Here is a 25,472-nt window from a genome sequence, read left to right as displayed (position 1 = left end):
GCCCCGCGTCGGGTTCTGTGCTGACAGCTCGGAGCCCGGAGCCTGCTTCGGGTTCTGTCTCTCCCTCTCTCTCTGCGTCCCCTCTCTCTCCTTCAAAAATAAACATTAAAAAAGAAAAGAAAGAAAGAAACTGCGCCTGGCCCTATTATGATTAGCTGTTGTTTGGGAACGGCCTTGGTGCCAGGTCTCGGGAGCAAAACCAGCCACCAGCCTTTCAGGGACCTGTTTTCTTGGAGGCTGAGAACACAAGAGCCTACGGAGATTAGCCTTGGGCCAGCCCCTGGCTCCAGCCCGGCTGTCCCCGTCTGAGCTAAGCAGAACCCTGTCCTAGGCAGGCCGGGCACCCAGGGCAGCAACGCTCCATCTGTGTGGCACACGGCCTCATCTCGGGGTTTTGGAGTGCCTGCTCTCACCCTGAACAACTGAATCACACAAGTCTTCCACAACACGCTTGAAATCCCTCCAAATCCCCCCCCCACGGGCCTCACTGTTGGATACGCTCCGTCCGGCCTGAAAGGTCTGCCCTCCCCGCCCAGCGCCCTGCCCACCGTCTCTCGCTGCCCGTGCAGCCCGACCACACAGGCCTGTCGTCCTCAGGTCCCGGGGAGATGCCTGGTTAGTCCTCACGAGAGGCCGTGGGGTCCGGCAGTTTTAGACAATTTGCTTCCTGTCAGCCTGTTTCCTCCTGGGCAAAATGGGGGTGGGGGGGTGCTTCTTTAAGGTCTGACTTGAGTAATGACTGAAAACTACCTTGCCCACGGTGGGAACTGACTTACTCCGTGAACCTGTCCTCGTCGCTGGCCAGAAATCGCGAATGTGTGAGATCTGAGCAGGCTGTAGTCCTGTGACCACCAGAACTGCTCCTAGCTGTGGGTGAGGGGAGCAGGGGAGTCCCTGCTGGAGAAGTGCACCGGCGCCTTCTGGAAAGCCATCTGGCCACGTGTTCTCAGAGCTTCAGATGGGTGTAAGACCTCTAGACCCCAAAATTCCACTTCTAGACCTAGTTTAACGGATCATCTTAAAACATGAAAAGGGCTTTACGAATAAAGATGTTCACTGGAGTGTTATTTAAGTTTTGACGCAACAACACACAAATCCAAAAATGAAAGATTGAAGCCAATGATCCATCTACTCAGTGATATAATTACAAAGGAAATGAGGCTGCGTGGTGTTTTGAACATACTTCCCAGGGTTAAGAAAGAAGCAGGTTACGAAGTTCCGTGGCAGACGGTACGGCCATCGCTGTGCAACAACCAAAAACCTCCAAGTGGATGGAAATTGGCACGAAATACGTCGAAACGTGGTACTTGTCACAGGTGTGTTTTCTTCTACCCCCACGTAGGAGAGAGGACACGTCGCGTTTTCACGCTTTACTTTGTGATGGGAAAAATCTCGCACTCTAACGGATAAGAAAAGCGGGCAGCCCCCAAGGAAGGTTGGGGAGGAGCAGCCCAAGACGCCAGACCCAGGCTCTTTTCTGGGCTCTTCCACACACAGTGCACGGCGAGAAATTGCCACATCTGTCAGGTGCGGTTAGACCGTGCAATTCCTCCTCTAGTTCAAGGCGAGGGAGGGGGCTCCCGGGGTCTGTAGATGAGTCAAGTGGAGAGTGCATTATAAAGGCACTTTTCGGAGGGCTTGGGGGGAATCTCACCATCCAGGACATCCTGAGTCCTTGTAAAATAGGACAAGAAAAGCCCGGGAAATTGTAGGCTCGTGTGTGATCTCCTAAGATAATCTTTGGGACCAGTGACGACCAGTTTCAACCCTGCCTTCCTCCCTCCCCTGGCAGGACGCAAGCTGAGGACAACCTGCTCGAAGGGATGCCCATCAGCAGAGAGGTGGCCCACGGCAGCAGCAAAGCAGTGGTCGAGGAGGCGGAGAGATTCAGAACCCGGGACTCCCTTGTATACACTGAACGAGCAGAACCAGAGTGTGCCCATGGAAGGTCAAACCAACAGCACAGCTCTCCGCAAGCGCTCCCGAGACACCAGCGTGTAATGACCGCTGTGATCACCGGGTCCCCTGCCAGGAAGCCAGGCGGACATTTCCCACCGGCTCCTCCCCCCTCCCCCTGCTTTGGCACTGGGTCTGGTCCTCCCGGTAGGAGGTCCCAGGACGGCCTAGAGGTCAGGGTCTGCTTCTTCTCTGGGGTGGCGGTGGGGAGGTGGGGCGGGGGCAGGGACAATGAAAGTAAGAGGGCTGTCTTCCAGGAAGAGGACCTTGGTTTTGGGTTTCTCTCCCATCTCCCATGACAGAAGGTCCTCCGACCCTCTTATGGAGCCAATGGCAGCGGCCACATCAGAACACAGGATCTGCAGTCACGAGTGGGAACGGCTCAGACCACCCAGTTCCGGGTTAAAGCAGCAGCGGACCCTCCCGGGCACCTGCTGGAACAACGAATGGGCCCCCGGGCTTCATCCCAGCAGACGTCAGACCCAGATCCCTGACTGCCCCTTCCGTTCTCAGCTTCACCCAGGGGCTGCCTCATCCCTCCCAGTGGAAAGCTTACCTCTGACCACAGAGCCCTCTTGGGAGGAGGCTGGGGCACAACGAAGAGTCGTGTGTGATTAACCTACAGATGACATCAGCAGCACACTGCGCTGTTCGCCTCCCTGGCCATCTCATTCGGTGAGGATGACTGCCCCATTTTAACAAGGGAACAGGCCCAGAGAGAGGCCACAGTTCACCCCCCGCCACAGAGCTGCTGAGCAGCAGACGCGGCACCGAATCCAAACTTCCCCAGTGTCCCTGCCCAGTCTTTCCGCTCTGACGGTCCGCACTTGGTGCTCCCAGAGCTGCCTGGCCGGTGGCTTCCGACAGCCCGAGTCTGCGATGGTCCTGGGTCGGGGGGAGAGGGGCCGGTGATCCGGGAAGGCGTGTTGGCAAATCCTGCGCTTTCTTATTTCGGCTCTCGGATGAGGGCCCCTCAGCACATCCAACCTTATTTCCCTGTACTTATCGTAACAGCAATCACTCACGGGCACTAACATGCACATTCTACGGGTTTTATAGGGAACAACCTATCAAGGGTTCAGCTCTCTTACGCTGTCAGTTCAGCTCTCTTACGCTGCCACCCAGCGTGTCCCCTCGCGGAGCCCTCAGCCAACCACCCGGTGACGCAGGACCTATCGTCACCCGGTTCCAGAGAAGCTCAGAGAACAAGGACTGCACGGCGAGGGGGGCAGGAGGGGAAAGGGTTTGGGCCTAGGTCGCCCCCCCCCCCCCCCCCCGCTCCTGCTCATAGCATGTCACGGTCACGGGAAATCCCTTCCTGGAGCGCTTACGTGGAGCTTAAAACCCATGTAATCCCTTCATTTATGGACACGGTCACCCAGGAAAGGGTTCACGGACGGCCTGGCTCAGGTACCGCCGCACAGGCCTGGGGTCTAGAGCCCATCACGGGATGCGGTGTTCCTCTGCCAGCAAAGCGGTTGTCGGGTCTGATCAAGGAGACCGGGGAGCAAAGTGCTCCCATTAATGCCACCAGCAGTTTGGACAACGGAAGTGGGGGCGGGGGGAGCGTGGTGGCAGCGAGGATGACAGTGCAGGATGGATGGGCTCCCACGTCCCCCCCGCCCTGCCCCCCAGGACGCAGACGCGGAACACCCGGGTGAAGAGGGGCCTGTCCAGTACTCCAAAGGTGCGGCCTTCCTACTCTGTTGATGTCAAAAGGTCATGTTTTGATGGAACCAGTTGGGACTGGTTGGTGATCCCCCAACTCCTATACTCCACCTCCTCCTTTCAAACTGCATGGGGGTCCTTCAAAATGCGCAGGTCTGGGAGCCGCAGGATTTAAAAGCCTCCAGGAGCCACGCCTACGTTTTAACTCTGTATTTTCACTCAAATGCTCTATCGGGGAAACAGCACAGGCTGAGGTGGGCGGTCCTGGGTTCAAATCCTGCCTCTGCCGCTTACCAGCCATTTTTAATCATCTGAGCCTCCTTTTTCCTTACTGGCTGATGGGGTTTACCCTTTCAGGGTCTGCCGCGAGGATTCAAGGGAACTGCCCGTCCCAGCACTCGCCATCGGGCGGGACACCAGGACAGGCTACCGTGTTGTTAGCTGTGTTAACAGTCACTGCGGTTCTCAGACCCAACTGTACAGCTTATCCAGAGATGGGGCTTAATTCAGGAACTTTCTGCCCCATAAGTTCCATATGGAGATGTAACATGAAGGCAGCGGATGGAGTAGTGGAGGAGAGGGGCGCTTTCCAAGCACCTTCTCTGAAAGCGAGCCCCTGCCTCAAGGAGTGTCAGCGGGCAAAGGTACCCTTGGCACCCTTCAACCTGCTCAGGCCTCAAGATGGAGTTTTAATGTTTATTTTTTGAGAGAGAGAGAGAGAGAGAGAGAGAGAGAGACAGAGAGACAGACACACAGAGCGCGAGTGGGCGAGGGGCAGAGAGAGAGAGGGAGACACAGAACCTGAAGCAGGCTCCGGGCTCTGAGTTGTCAGCACTGAGCCCAAAGCGGGGCTCGAACCCACGGACCGTGAGATTGGACACTTAACCGACTGAGCCACCCAGGCGCCCCTCCTCTCATCTGTTCAACAGAAAAGGAAACCATCTGGTTGGCAGGCCCATACACTAAACACAGCACAAACTCAAGTTGCAGTGTTAAGAACTCAACTCTTACCCAAGCTCTCCACGCAGTCCGGGGTGGTGGTGTCACCATGGAGTTAATGATGCCTCTGACAGCTACACACCACGCAAGGCCTCATCAGTAATGTTTCCTTTGCCCCCAGCGAGGGGCCGTGTAGGAACCGTCTCCACTTTACAGATGGGCAAACCAAGGCTCAGGGATTCGTTTTCAGCCTATCATATGCCGCGGAGGCACCAGAGGCAAGAGGACGGCAGGGTCACAGAGGGGCAGTCCCCTCCCAAGTAGGATCAGCTTCAAACCAAGTCATTCCTCACTTGTTTAATACACCAGAGCCGCTGGCTTTTCTCCTATTCAGCAATCGACATGCCCGCCCCACTTCAGCGGCCACGGCAACACCGTCTGTCCCCTCACTGGCAGAGGGACCGAGGCCAGGAGCGAAGCTTTCTGACGTACCATTTATCTAAGGCTTTGTTAGCAACCGTGGGGCTCGGAGCGGGGCTGTTCCACTAGGGAAAACCTTGCCACGAGCGGCCCATGGCACAGCACACGGGAGGGGTCCTGGCATGCGTTACGGTCTCTGAGCCCCGACCCGGAGGCCCAACGGAGGCGCCAAGTTTAGAAGCAGGTGCCGAACGTGGGGAGAAGATAGACCATTCGTGGAGCATACTGTTACAGAGTGGCAAAGGGCTGGTGCTGTGTCGAGGGTCTGGGCTTCGAGGGAGAAGATCTAAAATGGACACCCCACCTTTTCCCATTACTAGTCGGGGCCCCGGAGCCTCGGTTTTCTCAACTTAAAACGTGGACGTGCCCGCATGGGTACACGGGCACGGTGGGGGGTGCGGGAGGTCACGGACGTGCGGGGATGGCCGCGTGAGACCACACCCCAAACCAAAACCTCACGGCACCACCAGCTGAGGCAAAAATGCCTGGCAAGGCGACTTGGCTTTAAGTCAGCCCTCTCTCGAGGGGACAGCCTCCTTTCTGCTTGGGGCCTCAGCAAGTGCTGGTCTGGCTGCGTCTTCCCCTGGCCCTCGACCTGCCCCCTCGCTGTCCCGAGACCACACTCACCCTTCCAGGCCTTTTCCACATGCTTCCTCCCGGAGGCCCCAGTCCCTGCACTCCGGCGAGCAGACACAGAGGGACCACAGACCCCCACGAGCCAAGCCGTTGTGCTCCCCTCTTTCCACCGCTAACCCCAAGCTGCCTTAAAGGACAGGACCGTCCTGTGCTTCTCCTGAGCCTCTCGGGCTGCCAAGCCCAGAAGGAGTCCAATCCTGGCTGACGGACAGGAACTGGGAGTTCACACGAGGCAGTAAGAGAATTAATTTACAAACTCCACAGAATCATTCAGCGTGACAAGATCTTAACGTGAAAATATGGTTCTGAAATCCCTGCCTGTAGTGGGGGTCCCACTGAATGTCCCCCACCAAGCTGGGTCAAGAGAGATGCTCGCCTTCACCTTGGAAAACCGGGCCACTTGTCCAGGCTCCAGCAGGTGGCAAGGCAGGAGCTGGGATGCTGCTTGTGCAAGCGGGCCACACCATGCCGCCCCCACATACCTTCCGAGCTGGGTGGAGAGACCAGGCGCACGGGGATGAAGGGTTTCCCCGACATGACATCGCCTACCCCTTACAGGACCGGGGGGCTCCCCGGCCGATTTCGGCCCTCTCCCCCATCCCCTCCCTTACTGCCCTTCTGTTCAGTCTAGAGAGGGAAGCCTGAAATCCAGGGGTGGCCACCTGGAAAATGCAACAATGCTCAACGACGCGCCTTAGCCGGCCAGGGAGGGGGTGGCGGTGAGCCGGCCGGGGTCCTGTCGGGCAGGGCGGACACCCACACTCTACACTCGAAGCACGCGGGTTGTTGCAACAGGTGGTGGCAGGGCGGAGAGGGGCAGGGCAGCCTCCCCCCCTCCCGAGGAACCAAACACCAGCTCTCCTGCAGCCAGCGGCCCACCTCTGTCTCAGAGGCCACCTGCCCTGTCTTCGGCATCCTCTTTACCCACTCATGCATGTCGGGAGGAAGCAGCCCCAGGAATTCTGAAAGGCAAACCGTCACCCAGGCTGTAACGGGCACAAACCCAACTACAGGAATTTACTCCTGTGCTGCAATCCGCTAAGAGACACTAAGGTAAAATGTGGAAAAATGATACAGGACCTCGCCTGGCCTTGGGAACCCGTTTCCGGTCATCTAGCTTTTCCTGCTCTTTGCTGAGGACCTCATTTCTTCCTGGGCCACCAGGGCGCTTGGGAGCAGGGCAGGGGTTCTAAATCTGGGGTCCTCGGAACTCCAAGGATGCACGGGGACTGTAAATGCCCTGAAGCCACATGAAGTATCACAGTGCGTGTCGGTCCTGGGCCTTTTTCTGGAGGGACAGCTCCAACACTCAGATTCAGAGAAGGGCCCGCGACGCAAGGAATCTTGAGAACCATGGGCACCTCTGCGGGCTCCCTATCTATCAGAGCAAAACTCTGAGCAGAAAGCAATGCTGGAGGGCTTACTGGGGTTCCCCACCGCACAGGTGAGCACGACAAGCCAGGCTGGGGCTCAGGGCTGCGGGGCGCGCTGCTGGGGGGCAGGCTCCGGCTTTACTGGGCCAGAGCCCTTCCTCCAGGTGGGCTGGGGAAGATCCCCTCCCTGCAGATGTTCAAGGCAAACCACAGACTCCTCTTTTTTAAATTTTCTTAATGTTTATTTATAATTGAGAGACAGACAGAGACAGAGCACGAGCATGGGAGGGGCAGAGAGAGGAGACACAGAATCCGAAGCCGGCTCCAGGCTCCGAGCTGTCAGCACAGAGCCCGACGCGGGGCTTGAACCCACCAACCGCGAGATCATGACCTGAGCCGAAAAGTCAGTCGCTTACCCGACTGAGCCACCCAGGAGCCCCAAACCTGAGACTCTTAGAGCGGACAAAGGCCGTGGGGAGGAGACAGGCTCTGTGCCGAGTCAGCTGAGCTCGATCGGTGGCCCACTTACCACAGTGAGGACACACACTGTCGCAGCAACAGCTGGCAGGGCCTGGTCTGCTGAGCGAAAGGGGAGCGGGCAGAGCTTGGAGCCAAGATGGCGAGCGGCTGCAAACAGATGGCAGCCTCATCCCCAGGATGTCAGCCAGGTCGTCCAGGGCAGGGAGCGTTTCTGCATACGACGCAGCCAGCAGGTACCACGGAAGCTTGCAGACTCCGAGCCCGGGACGGATTACAGCAGTGTTCCTGTCGTCACCGCTGTGGACTTGCCTAATAGTGTTTTAAACCTTCCCATTCCTCCAAGTGCATGGCCCCAAAGCTTGCCAGATGCCCAAAAGGAAGTATTTTAATTTTTTAAAAATATTTTATTTATTTTTGAGACAGAGACAGAGCATGAGCAGGGGAGGGACAGAGAGAGGGAGACACAGAATCCAAAGAAGGCTCCAGGCTCTTAGCTGTCAGCACAGAACCCGACGCGGGGCTCGAACTCACAAACCACGAGATCATGACCTGAGCCGAAGTTGGACGCTCAACCAACTGAGCCACCCAGGCGCCCCCCTCAAAAGGAAGTACTGGCAAGACCCAAGAGTCGGACATCTGGAAGGTTCTCTGGTGACCAGCAACCACAGGACTGTACCCCGCATCACCCCCACCTGGGTCCAATCTGAGGATGCAGACCCACTTAAAGCCGGTCTTCCTGGCCTTGGGAAGTCACCTCGGGAGACCCTCAGGAGCCGGGGAGCACGTGACCTGGTAGACAGGTACCGGCTGGCGCTCCAGATGAACTAAGGGGGAACTTTCTGTCTGCAGAAACAGCCCTGGTAATTGGCAGTCGGCTACAGGGACACCCTGACTAATTCCCCTCCTCAACTGATTAAGCGTGGGGATGAAACGATCGCTGCCAAGGGCCTCAATCGGTCCCCGAAGAGACTGAGGTGCAGCTGTGGCTGCTGTGATGAACAGACAAAGGGCTCCGGGGAGAATTCTCCTCGCTGGCCCCCTGCCAGGAGGAGATCTAAGGTGCGGGCACAGCTAAAGGGAAGAGGTGGTTCTTCCATATGGTGATGGGACAGTTGGTGGTTATAAAAGGCAAGACTCCGACGAGGTCATGCCCACAGTGGTCTGGGCAAAAGGAGACCATATGGATTTCTGGCTACAGCCACCAGGTGGAACGAGGCCCGGCGTGCCCAGGGGAACTCACTGGGGCCACTTGCTAAGGGGCCTGGCGCTCTCTCAGCGAAAAGAAGAACCCTGCGGATCGCTAGCGGAAAGCCACGTGAAAACGAATGATTAGCCCGTACGGATTTGGCGAAAACAAACAGGCGGATCGAAGGCCAACGCACCGAGCTGCCGGTTAACCGAGCTCTCCCCGTGTGCTACGACTTGCGTCGGGCCCTTCCTGCTTCTCGTGCATGGAGTCTTCGCAACAGCGGACGGTGAACGGCCGTGTCCAACGGGTACCACTGAGCAGATGGGAAGTGGGGACCCAGAGAAGTTAGGGGGCTTGACCAAAGTCACCCAGCTAGGAAGCGGGAGGGCTGCAATTCAAACCTAGATTTATCAGCATACCAGATCCCCAAGCAGGTGCCTTCCTGGCACCAGTGTGGAAGCACCGGGCTCCCGATGGCTTCCCCGGGTGTGGCCCCATCGCCCTTCACGGGCTCAGGAAAGGGCTGTGCCATCTCGCACCTTCTGGAGGCTGGCACGGTCGGGTGTGGCATCTCCTCCCTCCCCCTGTGCGGACTGGCTCATCTGCTGAGAATAATACAGCCTTGTATACAACCACTGCCACCCACCCCCACCTTTTCTCCAGGGCGAAGGTCACCCTCCTTAGGTTGACATTCAAGGCTCTCGGCAACTTCACGCTATTTCGCTCTCCCACTGCACCGCTGTGTGAACCAACCCAAAGACCCGCTCTTGACACAGATTCTCAATGTTCTCATGCGGTGTCCCTTGCTGAGAACACCCGTCGGCCCTCCTTTCTTCAATGGCTACCTTAAGTCACAGGTCCCACGTGTTGCCATTACCCACTTTCTCAACCAAAAGCCAGTGCTACCTCTGCTGAGCTCCCAGGAGCACTGAGCACCGGGCCGCTAGACTTGCTAACGTGACCTGTCTTCAGAAGCGGGTGGAAAAGAGCAGGGACACCTCTAGCCCTGGAGGTGGCATTTGCTAGCCACGTGGCCAGTGGGGCAAGTCACTTCCTGTCTCTGGAGTGGAAAGGACGCCATACCCAGGACGCACGTGAGGTTTTAACAAGATAATAAACATAGTGGGAGAGTACGAAGTTTGGCCAACGGCATGTGCTCAGTAAGCGAGTGAGTGAGTGAGACAGAAAGAGAGAGAGAGAGACAGAAAGAGAGAGAGAGAGACAGAGCCCCCCATCCCCTGCCCTCACGCCTTACAATAATAATAAAGACTCCAGGCTGTACCAGGCCTGTTCCTACGCAGAAACAAATACAGCAAATGCAAGGCCACCAGCTAGCTGCAAAAGCTCTCAGGAAGCATCTGTAAAGGAGTAAAGAAACGGACGGTTCCAGGGAAAGAGATGTGAACAGGCAGGGCCAGCTTCTACCCTGTGCCCCACATGCCTTGAAAACCAAGGCGTCTGGGGACAGCTGAAGGACTGACTTTGAAGCCCCTTTCCCCGTGTCAAGTTCAGGCCATGGGGCCGCCCCGCAGCTCTTGGTTCTTGCACAGACATGCCCAAAGGCAACCAAGAGCAGAGGACTCCCCCGCACCTTCTCCCCCTGTACTCCTGTCCTTAACCCAAAATAGAAAGTAGTTCCCAGTTTACAAATTAAAGTAGCTCTCAAAATCAATTTTATAGCCAGCAATCATGGTCCTGATGTTATATAACCACACACACACACACACACACACACACACACACACACACACAAACCCACAAAGAGCGAGATGCCAGCGCTAGAAAGCTGCTCTCTGGCAGAACCAGCAGCCTGCCCATGTGACAGGACGCTGCACAGGTTTTCAGCTCTGAAAAAGCAAAAGTAAATACAAAAAACAACAAAACGCTATGTTCTTGGGACATAATTATAGCAGAGTGCATATGCAAATCAAGACAGAAGAGCCAGACACATCAGTCACCTAATGAGAAGCTGATTACAAAAGAACAGATCACAGGAAGGCACGGTAATCAAACGAGGGCTGCGAAGGCAGCCTCGGGTCTCAGGGGGGCTCTTGGGGCTCAAGAAGGTATCCCGTGTTTAGCCCCAAATTTGGGATCCAATGGCACCTCAAAAAAGACCCAGAAAATCACATACAACTTACCAGTTGCCTGTCTAGAGGAGAGAGGATGGGTTTATGGCCACAGCTCCAAGATATATCTGTGTATTTTCCACCCCCCAGAGCCCCTCTCCTCCTGCAGGGTTCATGGTCTCGTACATGGCTCTGACCCCCAGCCCAGAGATTCACGGAGCCACCCCTACCTTCGTCTCCCTCATTCGGTCCACCTGCAAGCCTCCGGCGATTTCCAAATGCACCCCGAATTCACTCTTCCCCGTCCCATGCACCATCCACCCTAACCTGGGAAACTCGACTTCCCAGTTGCCCACCCTGTCCCACCCGGGTCTGGGCTTGCCCTCTCCAACCCTGGCCACAGAGCCACAGTGCTCCTGTAAACACGGAAACCGATGGTTACTGGTGCAGGGACTTACCACCTCCAGAGCCTCACAGATCAGGCTCCTGTCTCCTCCACCTGCCCCTACCGATTCATTGCCCCCCTGCCCGGCAGACACCTCATTCCTCAGGTCTCAGTTTCAATGTCACCTCCTCTACAAGACTTTCTCAGACCGCCTCGGGCAGGTCCCCTATCTTCTGCTATTTCCTCTACCCGTACATGCTTGAAATCGTAGCTCTAGTTTTCCCTTAGGACCTGACCTGTCTCTCAAACCATGGTCCAAGTACCTGGAGGGCGGGGACCAGATCTGAGCTGTCCCCAATATACTGCAACACCTACAGGCTATCAAGAAATTTAACGGGGGGGCGCCTGGGTGGCTCAGTTGGTTGAGCGTCTGACTCTTGACTTCGACTCAGGTCATGATCTCACGGTTTGTGAGATCGAGCCCCCACATCGAGCCCATGCGCTGACAGCACGGGGCCTGCTGGGGATTCTCGCTCTCTCTGCCCCCCCCCCCCACCTCTCTCTCCCTCTCAAAATAAGCAAACTTAAAAGAAATTAAAGAGCCCCTCTGGGGTGTGTGTTTTCTTTTTATTGGTGGGCGCAGGTGGGAAGCACATGAACGCACACACATTCTGAGACTGCTTCTAGCTGTTACCGGCGTGGCCAAGAATTAGTATGGAAAGACAACAGAACCCAACAGCTATGGAGTGGCTAACGCATGCCTAGCATTCCTAGGCTAGCTGTATATTAATTTTCCTTTTAATCCACATGCAAACCCTATAGGGGACGTGCTAGCAGGCCATCTTATAAATGAGGGCTCCAAGGCTCAGAGAGGTGCCGGAGGTTTAGCCGGACTGAGGTCAGGGATTAGCTTCATCTCCATGGCCCAAGCTGGGCACAGAGCAGGGGCTCCATGCGCGCCTGGGGGATGAACAAGTGAAGGTTTCGAGTCCGGATTCAAAGCCACGTCTAAGACTCCACTTAGACATCTAAGCCCCACCTGCATATTGTTGCTCCCCCATTCCCTCGGTCCAGCTGCCTCTCAAACTCCCCCCCTTTCTGGAAGGGCGATCGCCCGTCCTACCACAGAGACCTCACAGGGCGCCGTATTCCCCTGGCGGTACTTGCTGGGGATCCTCCCAAGAGGCCCACTGTATTATTATGGCTCAGCAGTCTAGTCTCCCAGGGCCACGGAAGCCCATGGAGAAGTTCAATTATTTCCTTTCTCCTCCCAGGAGCAGGTGGCTGCAGGAACTCAACCTCATCTTAAGGACACTTGCACAGAGGGAGAAACCGACAAAGAATCGGGAGTCTTGAGTCCTGGAAACTCCTCCACCTTGGAGCCCACGAGTGCGCCAGGGCTGAGGGAGCGGGAGAGGGGGGCCGCCAGCGGTCCTTCAGCTGCCCTGGTTTTCTGGATGAGGAAACCATGGCCCACAGAGAAGTGACTTGCCTGAAGTCCCAATGCTAGGTAATTATGGAAGGCAGAGACGGGATCAGGACCCGGTGGGGTCCCTCCTCCTAGTGCATAAGCCTAAATCTAAGCTTTTTGAGGGCAAAAGGTTAAGAGGCAAGGTGCGACAGACGGCAAGGTAGGCAGGCCGTGCCGTAGCCCTCTTTTGTGCGGCCCGCTCGCAATCCTGAGCGGGCATCAACTTCACCCAGAGGGCTTGCCCAATACCGCTCCCTGGCTTCCAGCTCCATAGGACCGAAGTGGGGCCAGAGATCTGCATTCTAACAAGTTCCCAGGGGATCCCGCCAGCCTCGGGACCACACTTTGAGAAGACTGGTCACTAATGCCGTGTGTGCTGGGGCGTGGGAGCTCGTGAGGGGAGGGGGGGAGGAGTGTGGCAACAGCTTGTCAATATCTTCAAGTCCACGGGATAGAATCTCGATCTATCAAGTAGGAGACTTCTTACTTAGGTCATTCACAGTTCCTGCCACTGCTACAATGGAAGCAATCTTTCGGACCCTCGTTAAAGCCTACCCAAGGCCACATAATCAGGCTGGAGACCCTGAAGACTCACATCTGGGTCTGCCTACAACACCACCAGCTTACGCCCAACTCCAGGACACTCTAAGAGTGGGCAGGACGCCAGAGTTCCAGAACAGCTGTCCTACCGCCACAGGGCTTCCAAAACACTGGGCTGGAGCGAGGTGCTCTGCCGAGGTTCCTCGTGCTACACCTGGTTGGTGCCCCTGCCCTGAGCATCTGAGGGGCAGGGGAGAGGGGTGGATGTCTGGATCCCATCAGCGGGGACATCTGGATTTCAGCTTAGGCAACTGGCCTAACCTCCCAAACAATTTTTTTTTTTTTCTAGAAGGTAAAAGCCACTCTGTTGTTTGTCTGGGGTGTGGTATACTCACCCTCATTTCTGTTGCCCCATGCGAACCAAGGGTTCCTTCCAAACATTCGTCAAACCGAGTATGCAATCTGGTTACTAACAACAAATGAGTCTTTACTTGTGACTTCCAGTTCTCCTTATGTCTGCGCGAGGCTGGGCTGGGCCGCGAAGGCCCACGTACTCTGCCAAGATCTGACTGCATCGTACTTCCAGCCCAGGCCTCAGATGTGCCCTAGACCAGAGCCTTCTGGAAGGACATGTCTGAGACATGTCTGAAAAAAGCAGAAAGGAAAAGACAACAACAACAGCAACAACAAAACCTAAAGGGTGCTGTCCGTGAGATTTCGGGGTTTCCTTTTTCCAGAAGGATGGACGTAAACGCAGAACAAGTCCACTGGAACGAGTCCATCGCTGTGACTTTCCCGTTGGAGCAGCTGGCCGATGCCAAAATCCCACATCATATACCAAAGCTGACCTGCTCTCCATCGCTGCTACAGTACCGACCAGGCCTTGGAATGACGAAGAGCCAAGGTTTACCACGCGGGAGGTTACCTGCTCAGGTGCCTTCCAGGCTCCTTTTTTTTGCAGCCTGGAAAAATAGAGGCATTTTCATCTTCCTCACTATGCCCTATGGTGTGCCTGGGTGGCTCTAATCCATTCCTCCCGAGTCCCTAGACATCATTTTCTTTTACAAAGAAACAAAACATAGAAATCTGACCTGTGTATGATGCAGGCTGAGTTATAGCTTTCCCCTGGCACCTCTAACTGAAAGTGAAATTCCTTTAAAGTTGGGAAATTCATTGCAGTATTTTATGGTATTGATTTATTTTAAACTTGGCTGGCAGTTTTAAGGCCTGCCATGCCTCTGAATCCCAGAAATGCTGGAGGAGGTCTCCATTTCCTTTGATTCGGTAATACCACAGAGGACTCACTAGTGGAAATGAAAGGAAGGGCTGCGATACTGTATGTTGCTGCCCTAGTTTATCAAGACAGCACCCTGGGCGTTCTCCCCAGGTCCTGGGTCCACAGCGCATCTCTGGTTGGGGTTTCGCTACCAGAACCGTATCCTCTCTCCTCGCCAGCTGGGTCCTGTACCCAACAAAGCCTCGGTAAAGCTAAGGCGAGTTTCTGGCAAGCCCTGAGCTGTGACCTACTCGCTTATCACCTCGTTTACAAGATGCCTCTGAACTTGCCTTCGGGAACTAGCTCAAGGTACCACCTCCTCCGGGAAGCCCTCCCTCCACTCTCTCCAGGCTTCCTGTAGCTCTCCGGAGCCACAGCGACCACAACTAAGCACCCGTGTCTCATCCGCACTGCCACATGGGTCAACCGCCAGGGGGCAACACTGGAGGCCATACGATCAACACCAAATGTGACGAGGCCCCATTGAGAGGCACCAAATGATGACATCCTCTGCTTTAGTCAAGATTTACTAAATGCACTGGAAGTTTCGTCGGGGAGAAACCCAACAACTACTGCCATTTTGCTTTGGGTCCAGAGCCTCAACTGCCCAGGCTACTTCCGCTTTTACTTGGGACGGGTTTCCACCAGGATACCTGGCAGATGGAACGGGCAACAGGTTGCTTCGGGTCACGTCAGAGCCCCTTCAGCACACTGGTGCCACAGACGGTTCCGGCACTCCCTCAGCGCAAGCGCCCTCCTGGCGGCCATCAGCGGCAGTGGGCTTCGGGTCTCCCACGGTCCAACCTTTGGCTAATTCTCACTTCTGCCCGCTCATGTGGCCTCTGCCTCCCGCTCCCCGACCCCTGGTTAGGTGGGTGCCTCCCGTCTCCCAGCCTCGCCTCCCCCTGCCCACGTTGGAGGCCGTGGCGGTGTGACACAGGAGGAATCCGCACACAGGTGAGGTCACCCGAAGGGGCGGGTGGCGGCCGAGATCGGCTTTCAGACTGAACGCTGCCCACGGGCGGCACCGTGCACGAATGCCTTAGGGGTCACCGGTGCGGTGCTGCTTGGAGAGGGACCCTGTCATCTGCCTGAAAACGTCAACCCGCCGAAAGCCGCTTTTGAAGAGGCTACAGGAAGCCGAATGGAGCAGGGAAACCTCCGGTCGGACACCCTGCTTCAAATCCTGGCTCTCAGCACTTAGTAAAAGTGGTTCTCTGCTTCCTCAACTGCAGAAGGACGGCCACCCCGGGACAGGTACGCAGGTGCTATGGGCCGATTATATACGGAGTGTCCACCAAACAAAAGACGTGGAAAGTATTTAATTCCGAGGTGAGGAGAAAGGACAAAACCTCTGCTCAACACCAGTCAGGGGCCCCTCAGAGCAGGTTTTGATAACCAGGGGCTACGATCGTGGGTAGGAGTGCCTGTGTCCTGGAGTGCGGGGCTGGGGGGGGGGGGCAGGAAATGGGACTTGGAAGGACCCCAACCATCAGGCAGGCCCGCTTACAGCTGGATGATTACAAAAGCGATTTTGCTGTGCGCTGCCCAAAGGGATGCCGTCTGGGCTCAGAGGAGCCAAGGATGCCAGGGAGGAGCAGAATGTGAGGAACAACAGCCCTGGGGCAGGCCTGTCCCCTCACTGAGGCTTTGATGTCCTGAGGAGCTTCAAGGGACAGATTATCCCTGGGGGCCACCAGCCCCATTACATAACCCACGGCTCAGCTTAGCTTCCTCCCGTTGATACAGCTGGAGCCGGAGCAGGGATGGCGACAGCAGGGGCAGAAGCCAGCCCCTCCCAGGGAACTGTCTGGTCTCACAAACACCAGCCTTTGTGACCCGGGGGAGCCTCCAGAAAACATGAGTGGACGGACCAGGCCCTGCGGCCTCCCTGTAAGCCGGTACCCAGGGCTGCCAGGTCCTCACAGTGAAGGCTGAGCTTTAATTTCCAGGGGAAAGGAGAAGCGAACCTTCTGGATCTTTGCTCCCGACCCCTGCACTCTTATGCAGCCCCGCAGTCCCGTGGAGTGCGAGCGGGGAGATTTCCATTTTACAGACGGGGACTCAAGAGGGGCTCAAGACTACAGATCTCCTTGGATCAAAGGATTGATAAACACCCACTCAATCTATTCCCCTTCCAGTGAGCTCTCAATTTTAATGTTTTTATTTTTTTTTTATTTTTGAGACAGAGAGAGACAGAGCATGAGCAGGGGAGGGGTAGAGAGAGAGAGGGAGACACAGACTCCGAAGCAGGCTCCAGGTCCTGAGCTGTCAGCACAGAGTCTGACGCGAGGCTCGAACTCCCAGACCGTGAGATCATGACCTGAGCTGAAGTCGGACGCTTAACCGACTGAGCCACCCAGGCGCCCCTGAGCTCTCAATTTTAAATAAGACCCCCCACTCTTTAAGGATCTAGGTCATCTACTTAGGGCAAGGATGGCGTTTCCCTCCTCCCACCCTCTCTTTGGAAGGGTCAAGGCTCCACCAGAGACTAAGTGGGATGAGCCTCTGGGGTGGGAGGAATCAAACGGACTCCAGTCCTCTCAGCAGCTAAGGCTTCACGGACAAAGTGTCCTTCTTATCCCTCTTTGGGCTACCTAGCTGTTCACCAGCACGCAGTGCTTTCCTGGAGAAGAAACTAGCTCCCAACTAGAAACCTACTAGGTGCTCCTGGAGTACCAATATTACTCGTCTCAGCCTTCACTTGGTGCTCAACCGTTTGCCGAACACAATTACAAAGACCCATGATTTCAGGGCGCCTGGGTGGCTCAGCTGGTTAAGCATCCGGCTTCGGCTCAGGTCACGATCTCGCCATTTGTGAGTTCGAGCCCTGTGTCTGGCTCTGTGCTGACAGCTCAGAGCCTGGAGCCTGCTTCCGATTCTGTGTCTCCCTCTCTCTCTGCCCCTCCCTCACTTGCATTGTCTCTCTCTCAAAAATAAACATTAAAAAAAAGAAAAATGCAAAGACCCATGATTTCCATAGATGATTCAATGAGGCAATACCCCATATCGGCTGACACCAGGGACTTAGACCTGGGTTTAAGTCTAGACTCAGCTCCAGACCAGCTGTGACCTTTGGGAAGTCACATGAAAAGAAATAAATGAAATAATGGTCAAAAACACTTGGGGGGCGCCTGGGTGGCGCAGTCGGTTAAGCGTCCGACTTCAGCTCAGGTCACGATCTCGCGCTCCGTGAGTTCGAGCCCCGCGTCGGGCTCTGGGCTGATGGCTTGGAGCCTGGAGCCTGTTTCCGGTTCTGTGTCTCCCTCTCTCTCTGCCCCTCGCCCGTTCATGCTCTGTCTCTCTGTCTCAAAAATAAAATAAACGTTAAAAAAAAAAAAAATTAAAAAAAAGAAATTAAAAAAAAACAACAACAACAACAACAAAAAAACACTTGGCCCACGGATGGCCAGTGACTACCCCCATCCTGGCCACCTTCGGAACTGTCGCCCTCCTTCAAAACCTACTCCTTTAACCTTAACCTCACATGCACAGGGTCTCCAGGTGGGGGTCCCATGGCCGGGAAGCTCAGTTTCATGTGTGTGCTTCCCACAGGGCCTGCAGTCCTGTGAGGGAAGGGCAGGGCTTATGTGCTCCTGGATTCACAGCTGGGGCAGGAAGTCACCCTCAACTGAGAGGGGACCCAAATGCCTATCTGTCCCAGGTTCCCAATTTCCCCGACAACCTGTGTTTTAATTTACCCTCCAGGGATCCTGTTCTGGAAATTCAGCTGTTTAAAACGAACCACGTTAAGCATTTCTTTCCCATCTTTTAGTCTCCAGCATCACTTTTGATTAACTGGACACTCAGAATGGGACACAATTTGGGTAGGATTCTGCCAAAAGCAAACAAATGATCTGAAGAGATTTCTATAGCTCCGATGCGAACGAACATGCTGTTGCCTGTTAGATGATCTGGAAAAGGTTGGGAATCTGCAGAAAACCGTGAGGGGCCCCGCCAGAAGTTGGGGGACCGTCCTCTCAAATCTCACAAAACAAGAAAAATCTGAAGCCCGGGTCAAGGGGTCAACTCAGGTCATCCAGCATGCGAGCCCAGAGCCACGTCTTTGGACCACAGGCCAAGGATAAATATATCCTTTATTACTTCAACAATAACTTAAGCCGGATTCTTTTTTCTCCGATGTTAGGCAGCTACCAAGCTCACATATGGAACAAAGAGTATTTTCTATGACCCTTCAGGTCACAGCAACATCTGATTTCCTTCAGCAGGCCTGAGCCACCCGCTCCAAGTAAATGTCACTCAAGGGCCCTGGCTTCGTCCGGCCCTAGTAACCGAGGCTTGTATAGGAGACAGCAAACTTGGACACGAATGTGGATTCCCTCATCTTGCAGCACCCTCCCTTGGTAACATGGGCGGTGGCACGCAGAACACCAGTCTGGCTTACCCACTTTGGGTAAGGTTTGTGGCCAGCTGGGAGGAAACATTAGGAATTATTAAACATCTTTAAAAAATGACAAATAAGAGAGCGATAAGACCCACCATTGAGTAATCTTTAAAAATAGAGAAGTTTTCTGGAACAAGCAATTGGACAGAGTTGCCTCTGAGCCCAGCTTTGTTTTAAAAAAAAAAAAAAAAAAGAAAGAAAAAGCAATCTGGTAATCCTCTGAGGCGAGGCTACTAAAAACCATGGTCTTCGGAGAGGAACAGAATACAATACTTTCGCCTCGAGCCAAAGTGTGTATCTAAAATTTAGCATTGCACTTACACAGTTTACACAGGGTGCTTGCACAACCTCTTGTGATTCCAGCCACCTCAACAAGAAATATCTATCTCATTTTATGGACAGTAAAACCTCAATAAGGTAATTATGATCTACCCCATTTAATGGAGGATAAAATCCAGAGAGGTAAAATAACTTGCCTGAGGTCCCACAGCCAGGCAACCACAAAAACAGAACCACTTGGTCCCGGATGGTCCACCAGGCTCTTTTCAGAGGAGCCCTGTGTTGTCAACCCCAAGTGCATGCGTTCAGTGCTGCAGAGAGCTAGAGCCAGGGGGACCCTGACTTGGACATTACTCTGAAATCTACAACCCCAGATTACGGAGGCGGTTCTCCATCATGCCGGTACCAGGGACAAGAGTGTTGCCTACACGTGGTGGGAGTTTGACACACGACAACAGGTCTAATGGGAAAGCTGGCAAGGACTAAGGACACACAAGTTCCCTGTCTTCATTTGGGACCTTGAATAATTCCTTCTTTCTAGGTCTCCAGCTGCCCTCCACACAAAATTCCTCAGGGAGAGACATCTACACCCCTGGTTCTCCAAAGTGTGGTCTGGAGTGCGGGACTCCATGAAGCCAACCCTTTTCTTAGTAACACCGAGACACGTTTGCCTTTTTACTTTCCTCCTCTCTTGCATGTACTGTGGAGTTTTCTGGAGGTTATGTGATGAGGGACGTGGCACCAGGTTAAACATCAGAAGCAGACAGGAGAACCCAGCTGACTGTTGAGGCAGATGGTAAAAAGACTTGCAAGAATAGATAGAAAGCACGGCCACTCTACTAAATTTTTTTTTTGAAAATATTTTTCATCAACTATGATGCTTACATTAAAGCGTAGCTGATTTTTATTCATTTGAAAAGAACGCTTAAAACGCTTCTCAGTTTTAATTGTTAATTCTGCCAGCATCCATAGATAGAACCCAAACCAGGACCTCTTTGGAGTCCTCAATTTCATGAGTATAACCGAGCTTTTAAACCAAAAACTTGGGAGAATCAATGGTCTATTCTCTCACTGTCTCCAACTCCTCTCCTTTCATTTCCTCTCAAACCCACCCTCATCTGGGGTTCTCCCCATTATGCGCCACCAAAATTGCTGGTGAGCGCTAATGTCTTCCTGATCGCTGAAGCCCAAGGTCAATCCTCGGTCCTCCTCTCCCTCAACCCACCGCCACAAGGACCACAGCTGATTACTTCCCCCTCCTGATGTCTCGTCTTCATCCAGCTTCCAGGACACCAGACCCAGGTCTCCTCTCTGGCTCCTTTCCTTCTCCCCAACCTCACTGTGGGATGGCCCAGAGCTCAGTCCCTCTTGGAAATCACTATGCCCGCTGCGGTGCCTTGGCAGTCTCTAAATTTGTTATCTCTAGACCAGATCTCACCCGTGAACCCCAGACTCCTCTAGCTGCCTGTCCCACCTCTGTGCCTGGATTCCACTTAGGCATTCCAAACTTTCACACGACAGCAAAGCCTAACTTTCCCCAGCCAAACCTGTTCCTCTCGATGCCCCTCCCATCTCATTTGGTGGCAACTCCATCCTTCCAAAGGCTTCCAAGACCAGAAACCTCTAAGTCATCCTGGATCCCTTTCTCTCGTACCATTCGCTCCAGCAGGAAATTGTTGGCTGACTCCAAAACTCATCCCCAATCCAATCTCCCCTCCCTGGCTCCATGGTTCCAAGCCACCATTCCCTCTCACAGCTGGGTTGCTACAGTAGCCTCTTATCTTATCCCCTATCCTTTTAGGGCAGCAGCCACAATGATCCTTTCAAAAGATCAGTTCTCACACAGCTGAAGGACATACCCAGGACTTCCCATCTTACCCAGGCACAAAACCCCAAATCCTTACAATGGCCTCCAAGGCCTACCCTAGTTGACTCCCAGTCACCTTTCTTGCTTCTTTTCATACATTCCCCTCCCTGTTCTGACCAGCTTCTGAGCCTTTATACTGACTGCTCCCTGTCTGGGATGCTTCCCCCCCCCCCCCCCCCCAGAAATCCTCATGACTCACTCCCTCCACTCCTAACCTTTACTCAAATGTCACTGTCTTGAGAGACCCACCCCGATCTCTTCCACTGAAAAGTACACCTCCGCCCTCCACCTCTCAGTAGTCTGATGTCCCTTGTCCTGCTCTAAGGCCCCCAGAGTACTGAGTATTTTCGAACATATCACTTATAAGTCCATCTCCCCAACAGAATATAAGCTCCACGACTGCCGAGAATATTTGTCTAGTTTATCTACTGACGTATCTTTGGTGCCAAAGAGTTCCGGGCAAATAGTTTCCCAATAGTATGTTGAATATGTGGAATTAGCTTCTCTGTCTATAAAACTTAAGTGGGGAGCAGGGGGAGGCTGCACAATAGTTCATCCCAACTCAAGCCTCCGATCCCTGAACTGGCCAGATACAGCTCACAACTATTGTCCTCACTAGCAGTCAGAGCCTGGGGCACTTTGCAGGGCTACATGCCCCATCTTATCTTATGTCAAGGTCATCTATTTCTACCTGAAGGAATCACCCCTATAGGAGCTAAAACTGTGCCCTGCAAAATAGCACAAATCCCAACCGTGGCTGTGCAAATGGAGACCCGATCTCAATCAGTTGCGACAACCCCACGATTCTAACCCACATTCAGGTCTCTCTTCCAATGACAACCGTCATCTTACTCCAGGGCAAACTTGAATTCTAAGAGCTTTTTCATAAGCGGAAGGGAGGAGATGTGAAATGGCGTGAAATACAACGAAACCTGGTCTAGCCAACCCTTTCTGGGCTCTGACCCGGCACTGTCTCCTACTGAGCTTTAGGGAGCACTCTTTCTCGGTGGGCAGTGGGGATGAACTGGCCTGGCATCTGGAAAGTGCTCAGGGGTTTTGGAAAGGATTAACCTGGTGACTCAATCCAGAAGTTCACGGAGAACACTACAGATGTGACCAGGCTCAACTCGGCACTCACCGCCACCAACTAGCACTCTGAGGGTGATGAAGGGGAAGGAAGGGACTAAGAACCAACCCGGGTGACCGACGGCTCTGTGCCCAATGTGACCCCTGGGATTAGCACCACCCCTCATCGCCTCATCTCAAGGACTCAGAGAATTTAAGAGGAGCTCGTTTCCAACCTGCCCTCGTAAGAAAAAGAAGGTAGGAGGGAGGGAGAAATACACCTGCAACTTAAATTAGGACGGTGGAGAAATGACTTAACCCCCTGCGGAGTCGCAAAGGTGAAGCAAAATGCTACTGTGTCCCCCTGGCATATCTGGCGGTGGACGTTCTTTTCCCTTCCTACAAAACTAGGCTGGACGAAGTGAGCTTAATTCACATCTGACCAATCCACCAGCCAGCACTTGTGTCTGCTGCCACGAATCTCCCCAAATTTAGGAGCTCCTTGTGCTTCCACATCCGGCCAGCTGTCCTGCCAACCGCCTGCCCTGAAGACCCAGGCACCGTTCCATCCTCACGGCTACTCAATTTCAGGTTCAACGACATCCCTCATGGTGGGAATAAACTAATTGGTCCGTCTGGTCTCCCAGGCCCCAGTTCAGCTCAACTCGCACGTGCCGGAAGTTCTTCAACGTTTATTTATTTTTGGGACAGAGAGCGACAGAGCATGAACGGGGGAGGGGCAGAGAGAGAGGGAGACACAGAATCGGAAACAGGCTCCAGGCTCCGAGCCATCAGCCCAGAGCCCGACGCGGGGCTCGAACTCCCGGACCGCGAGATCGTGACCTGGCTGAAGTCGGACGCTTAACCGACTGCGCCACCCAGGCGCCCCCGTGCCGGAAGTTCTTAATTGCTGCGCTGCTCTGCTCCGCGAGTGGCTCCCAGATGCCTACTAAGTCAAGGCCAAATTCCAGGGTCCCTGGTGCCACCTGATTTCTGATTTCATTTCCCTCGCTCACACCTCAGACTCTGGTCCAGGTGAACTCCCACTGCCACTGCTGGTACTCTGGGATTTGCCACCTCAGCTCTGTCTGCTCTCCTGGCAGGTCACGGTCTCTCTGGTTACCACCGGTCTGCTGTCTCTGTGACCCCAAACCAGGGGAGGTACTCAAAGGCGCAAGGCTGCCTGTCTTCAGGTCCTCTGCAGAGGCTAGTCCTTTTCCCTGCAATGCTCCCTTGACCCCCAATTCCCCAACTCCCCTAAAAGGCTCATTACCCTTCCTATCAGTTCTCCTTTGTGGGAAATCAACTACCGATCAATGTTTCTCTCCCCAACTAAGCTGCAGAATTCATGGGGATGGGGCCATTTTCTGAATTTGCTGACCACTGCTACCCCAGGGCCCAGCACAGCACTCAAACGAAAGCCCGAATCAATCGCCTTAAATAAGCAAAGACTTCCGCATAAGACTATTCACTCGCACGTCATTTACAGTATCTAAAATGGAGAAAACCCATCAGATGTCTAAAGCAGGAGAAAGGTTACGTTATGGCACATGTAACGGAATGCCAATGTTGGAAAACTGTACTTTCAAAGGATCACATGGGGAAATGCTCAGATTAGCACCGAAAGGGCAGGAAACAAAGCGGTGCCTAAATATAGCACGCTCTAAACCGTGCAGAATTGCACGTGTGACCAGGAGGGATACCATCAGGGGTAGCGTGTATTCTCTGAAAAAAACTGTCCGTACCTCTTTTGTACATTTATTGATCAATGGATGAGGAAAAGGGATTTCTAAAAACCTCGAGACGCCGTGCAAATGCAACGTCCACTCGGAAAACCTCGCTAGACTTTCGGGCTCTTTCTTCCTCCACCCCACAGATCTCCTCCTCGTGACCTGTGGGGGGTGGGGGCAGGGGGGGGGTCTCTGATCACAAGCACTTTGTGGTCTTTCACCCTACAATCTGCCCCTCCCCCCCCCCCAACTCCACGGGGCTCCCTCAAGGGCCCAGGATGAAGGATCCAGTCCAGGAAGCGTGCATGCAGAGCAAAAAGAGTACACTCACCTAGTTTCAAAACACTCAAGATGCTTTGCCCTGAATTTTAAGCAGCACATGTGACCTGGTCCATTCTGGTTTCAAGTTCAAAGGCATCAGGCCGGTCCTGTGGGTTAGCAGCTAACATATCTTTCAAGAGCTGCTTGATCCCCTCAGACATGGAAGTCCTGCGTTTCTGGGGGATGTGCAACTCCATCTTTGGGTTTTCTAGCAGCGCCTCGCCAACAGGGACGATTTCGGTCCCCTGTTTGATATAGGTCCCCAGGAGCTCCTTCTTGGTCTCAGAGTCAATAAAAGTGATTCTTTCTATCATTGCCCAGATGATAATGCCCAGGGCAAAGATGTCGGCCTTGGCTGTGTAGTGTCCCTCCCAGACTTCGGGGGCCATGTAGAAGTCGGAGCCGCAGGCTGAGGACAGCCAGTATTTATTCACATTCACATTTTTGTGGTCTTGATGGCCCTCTTTTCCTCGGGGGGCTAACCCAGCACAGACCTTGCTTAGTCCAAAGTCTGCCACCTTGAGGATGGGGGTGCCAGACCGCTCCGTGATGAGGATGTTGTCTGGCTTTAGGTCCCTGTGCACGATGTGGTTTTTGTGCAGGAAGGCAATGGCGCTCGTGAGCTGTAGCATGAAGCTTTTGTTGGTAGCTGGGTCCGGCCTCCGGGACAGGACGTACTGATTCAGGTCTCCACCTTCACAGAACTCCATGACAAACCAGAGATAGCAGGGCTCCTCAGCATAACCCAGGATCCTTTCTCCTAAATCAAAGAAGACCGGAAAGAACTTGAGTGCCATGGACACATTCGCGTCACCAGTAAGGCGACAGGCACGCGGCTCGGGAAGGGAAGAGTGACACGGGTGACAACGCTCCGGTCCAGGAGGACCCGCCAAACTGGCACTGAGCCAACACCGCACAAGCAGGCCCATCTCTAAGCACGCAGGAGGAAATCAGGGTCAACAAGGTAGGAGCGGCACGGGCTGCAGGGGCGGGTGTTAGACACCTGGCTCTGGAATCACCCGGCGCCTGGGTACCAAGGGGCTTACTGCTGGCTGGTTGGATGAATAACCAGGAGGCAACTGCCCTCGGTCCACTTGTCCAAGTTTGCTTCCGCTGCTTCACCTGTAAACGGCCACATGTAATCACTCGCAGAATACCTATACCGGCACCTGCCATTCAATTCGGTATTTACCACTGCCCAGGAGGTGGGAGGAAACAGCCCCATCTTACAAGATGAAGAATCTGAGGCTCACAGAGACTTAAGAGTCCAGGGACTCAAATGCGTGACTAGGAAGCCATGGTATCTCATTACCGTGCCTCCAGACAGCAGCACGCCTCCACAG

The 25,472-nt window shown here is 54.2% G+C and overlaps 1 protein-coding gene across 3 annotated transcripts in view; it reads right to left on the bottom strand.

The window, feature by feature from the left end:
- Positions 1-25,472, bottom strand: part of STK35 (serine/threonine kinase 35) — a 44,312-nt gene that overhangs the window by 5,609 nt on the left and 13,231 nt on the right. For 2 of the 3 annotated variants that reach the window (XM_047068344.1, XM_047068346.1), the window contains exon 3: positions 24,140-24,889. In XM_047068344.1, coding sequence (XP_046924300.1) covers positions 24,177-24,889 — 713 coding nt within the window. In that variant the 3' untranslated portion in view covers positions 24,140-24,176. Of the gene's footprint in view, positions 1-22,971; positions 23,971-24,139; positions 24,890-25,472 lie in introns of those variants that run through there. The other variant, XM_047068345.1, reaches the window with a different exon arrangement.

Source organism: Lynx rufus, unplaced genomic scaffold, assembly GCF_022079265.1.
Source record: "Lynx rufus isolate CCGP_SWC_20201006 ecotype Redwood Valley unplaced genomic scaffold, mLynRuf1.p SCAF_8, whole genome shotgun sequence".
NCBI classification, from domain to species: Eukaryota; Metazoa; Chordata; class Mammalia; order Carnivora; family Felidae; genus Lynx; species Lynx rufus.
Note: the sequence above shows the minus strand (reverse complement) of the source record. Positions and strands in the feature narration are given on the sequence as shown.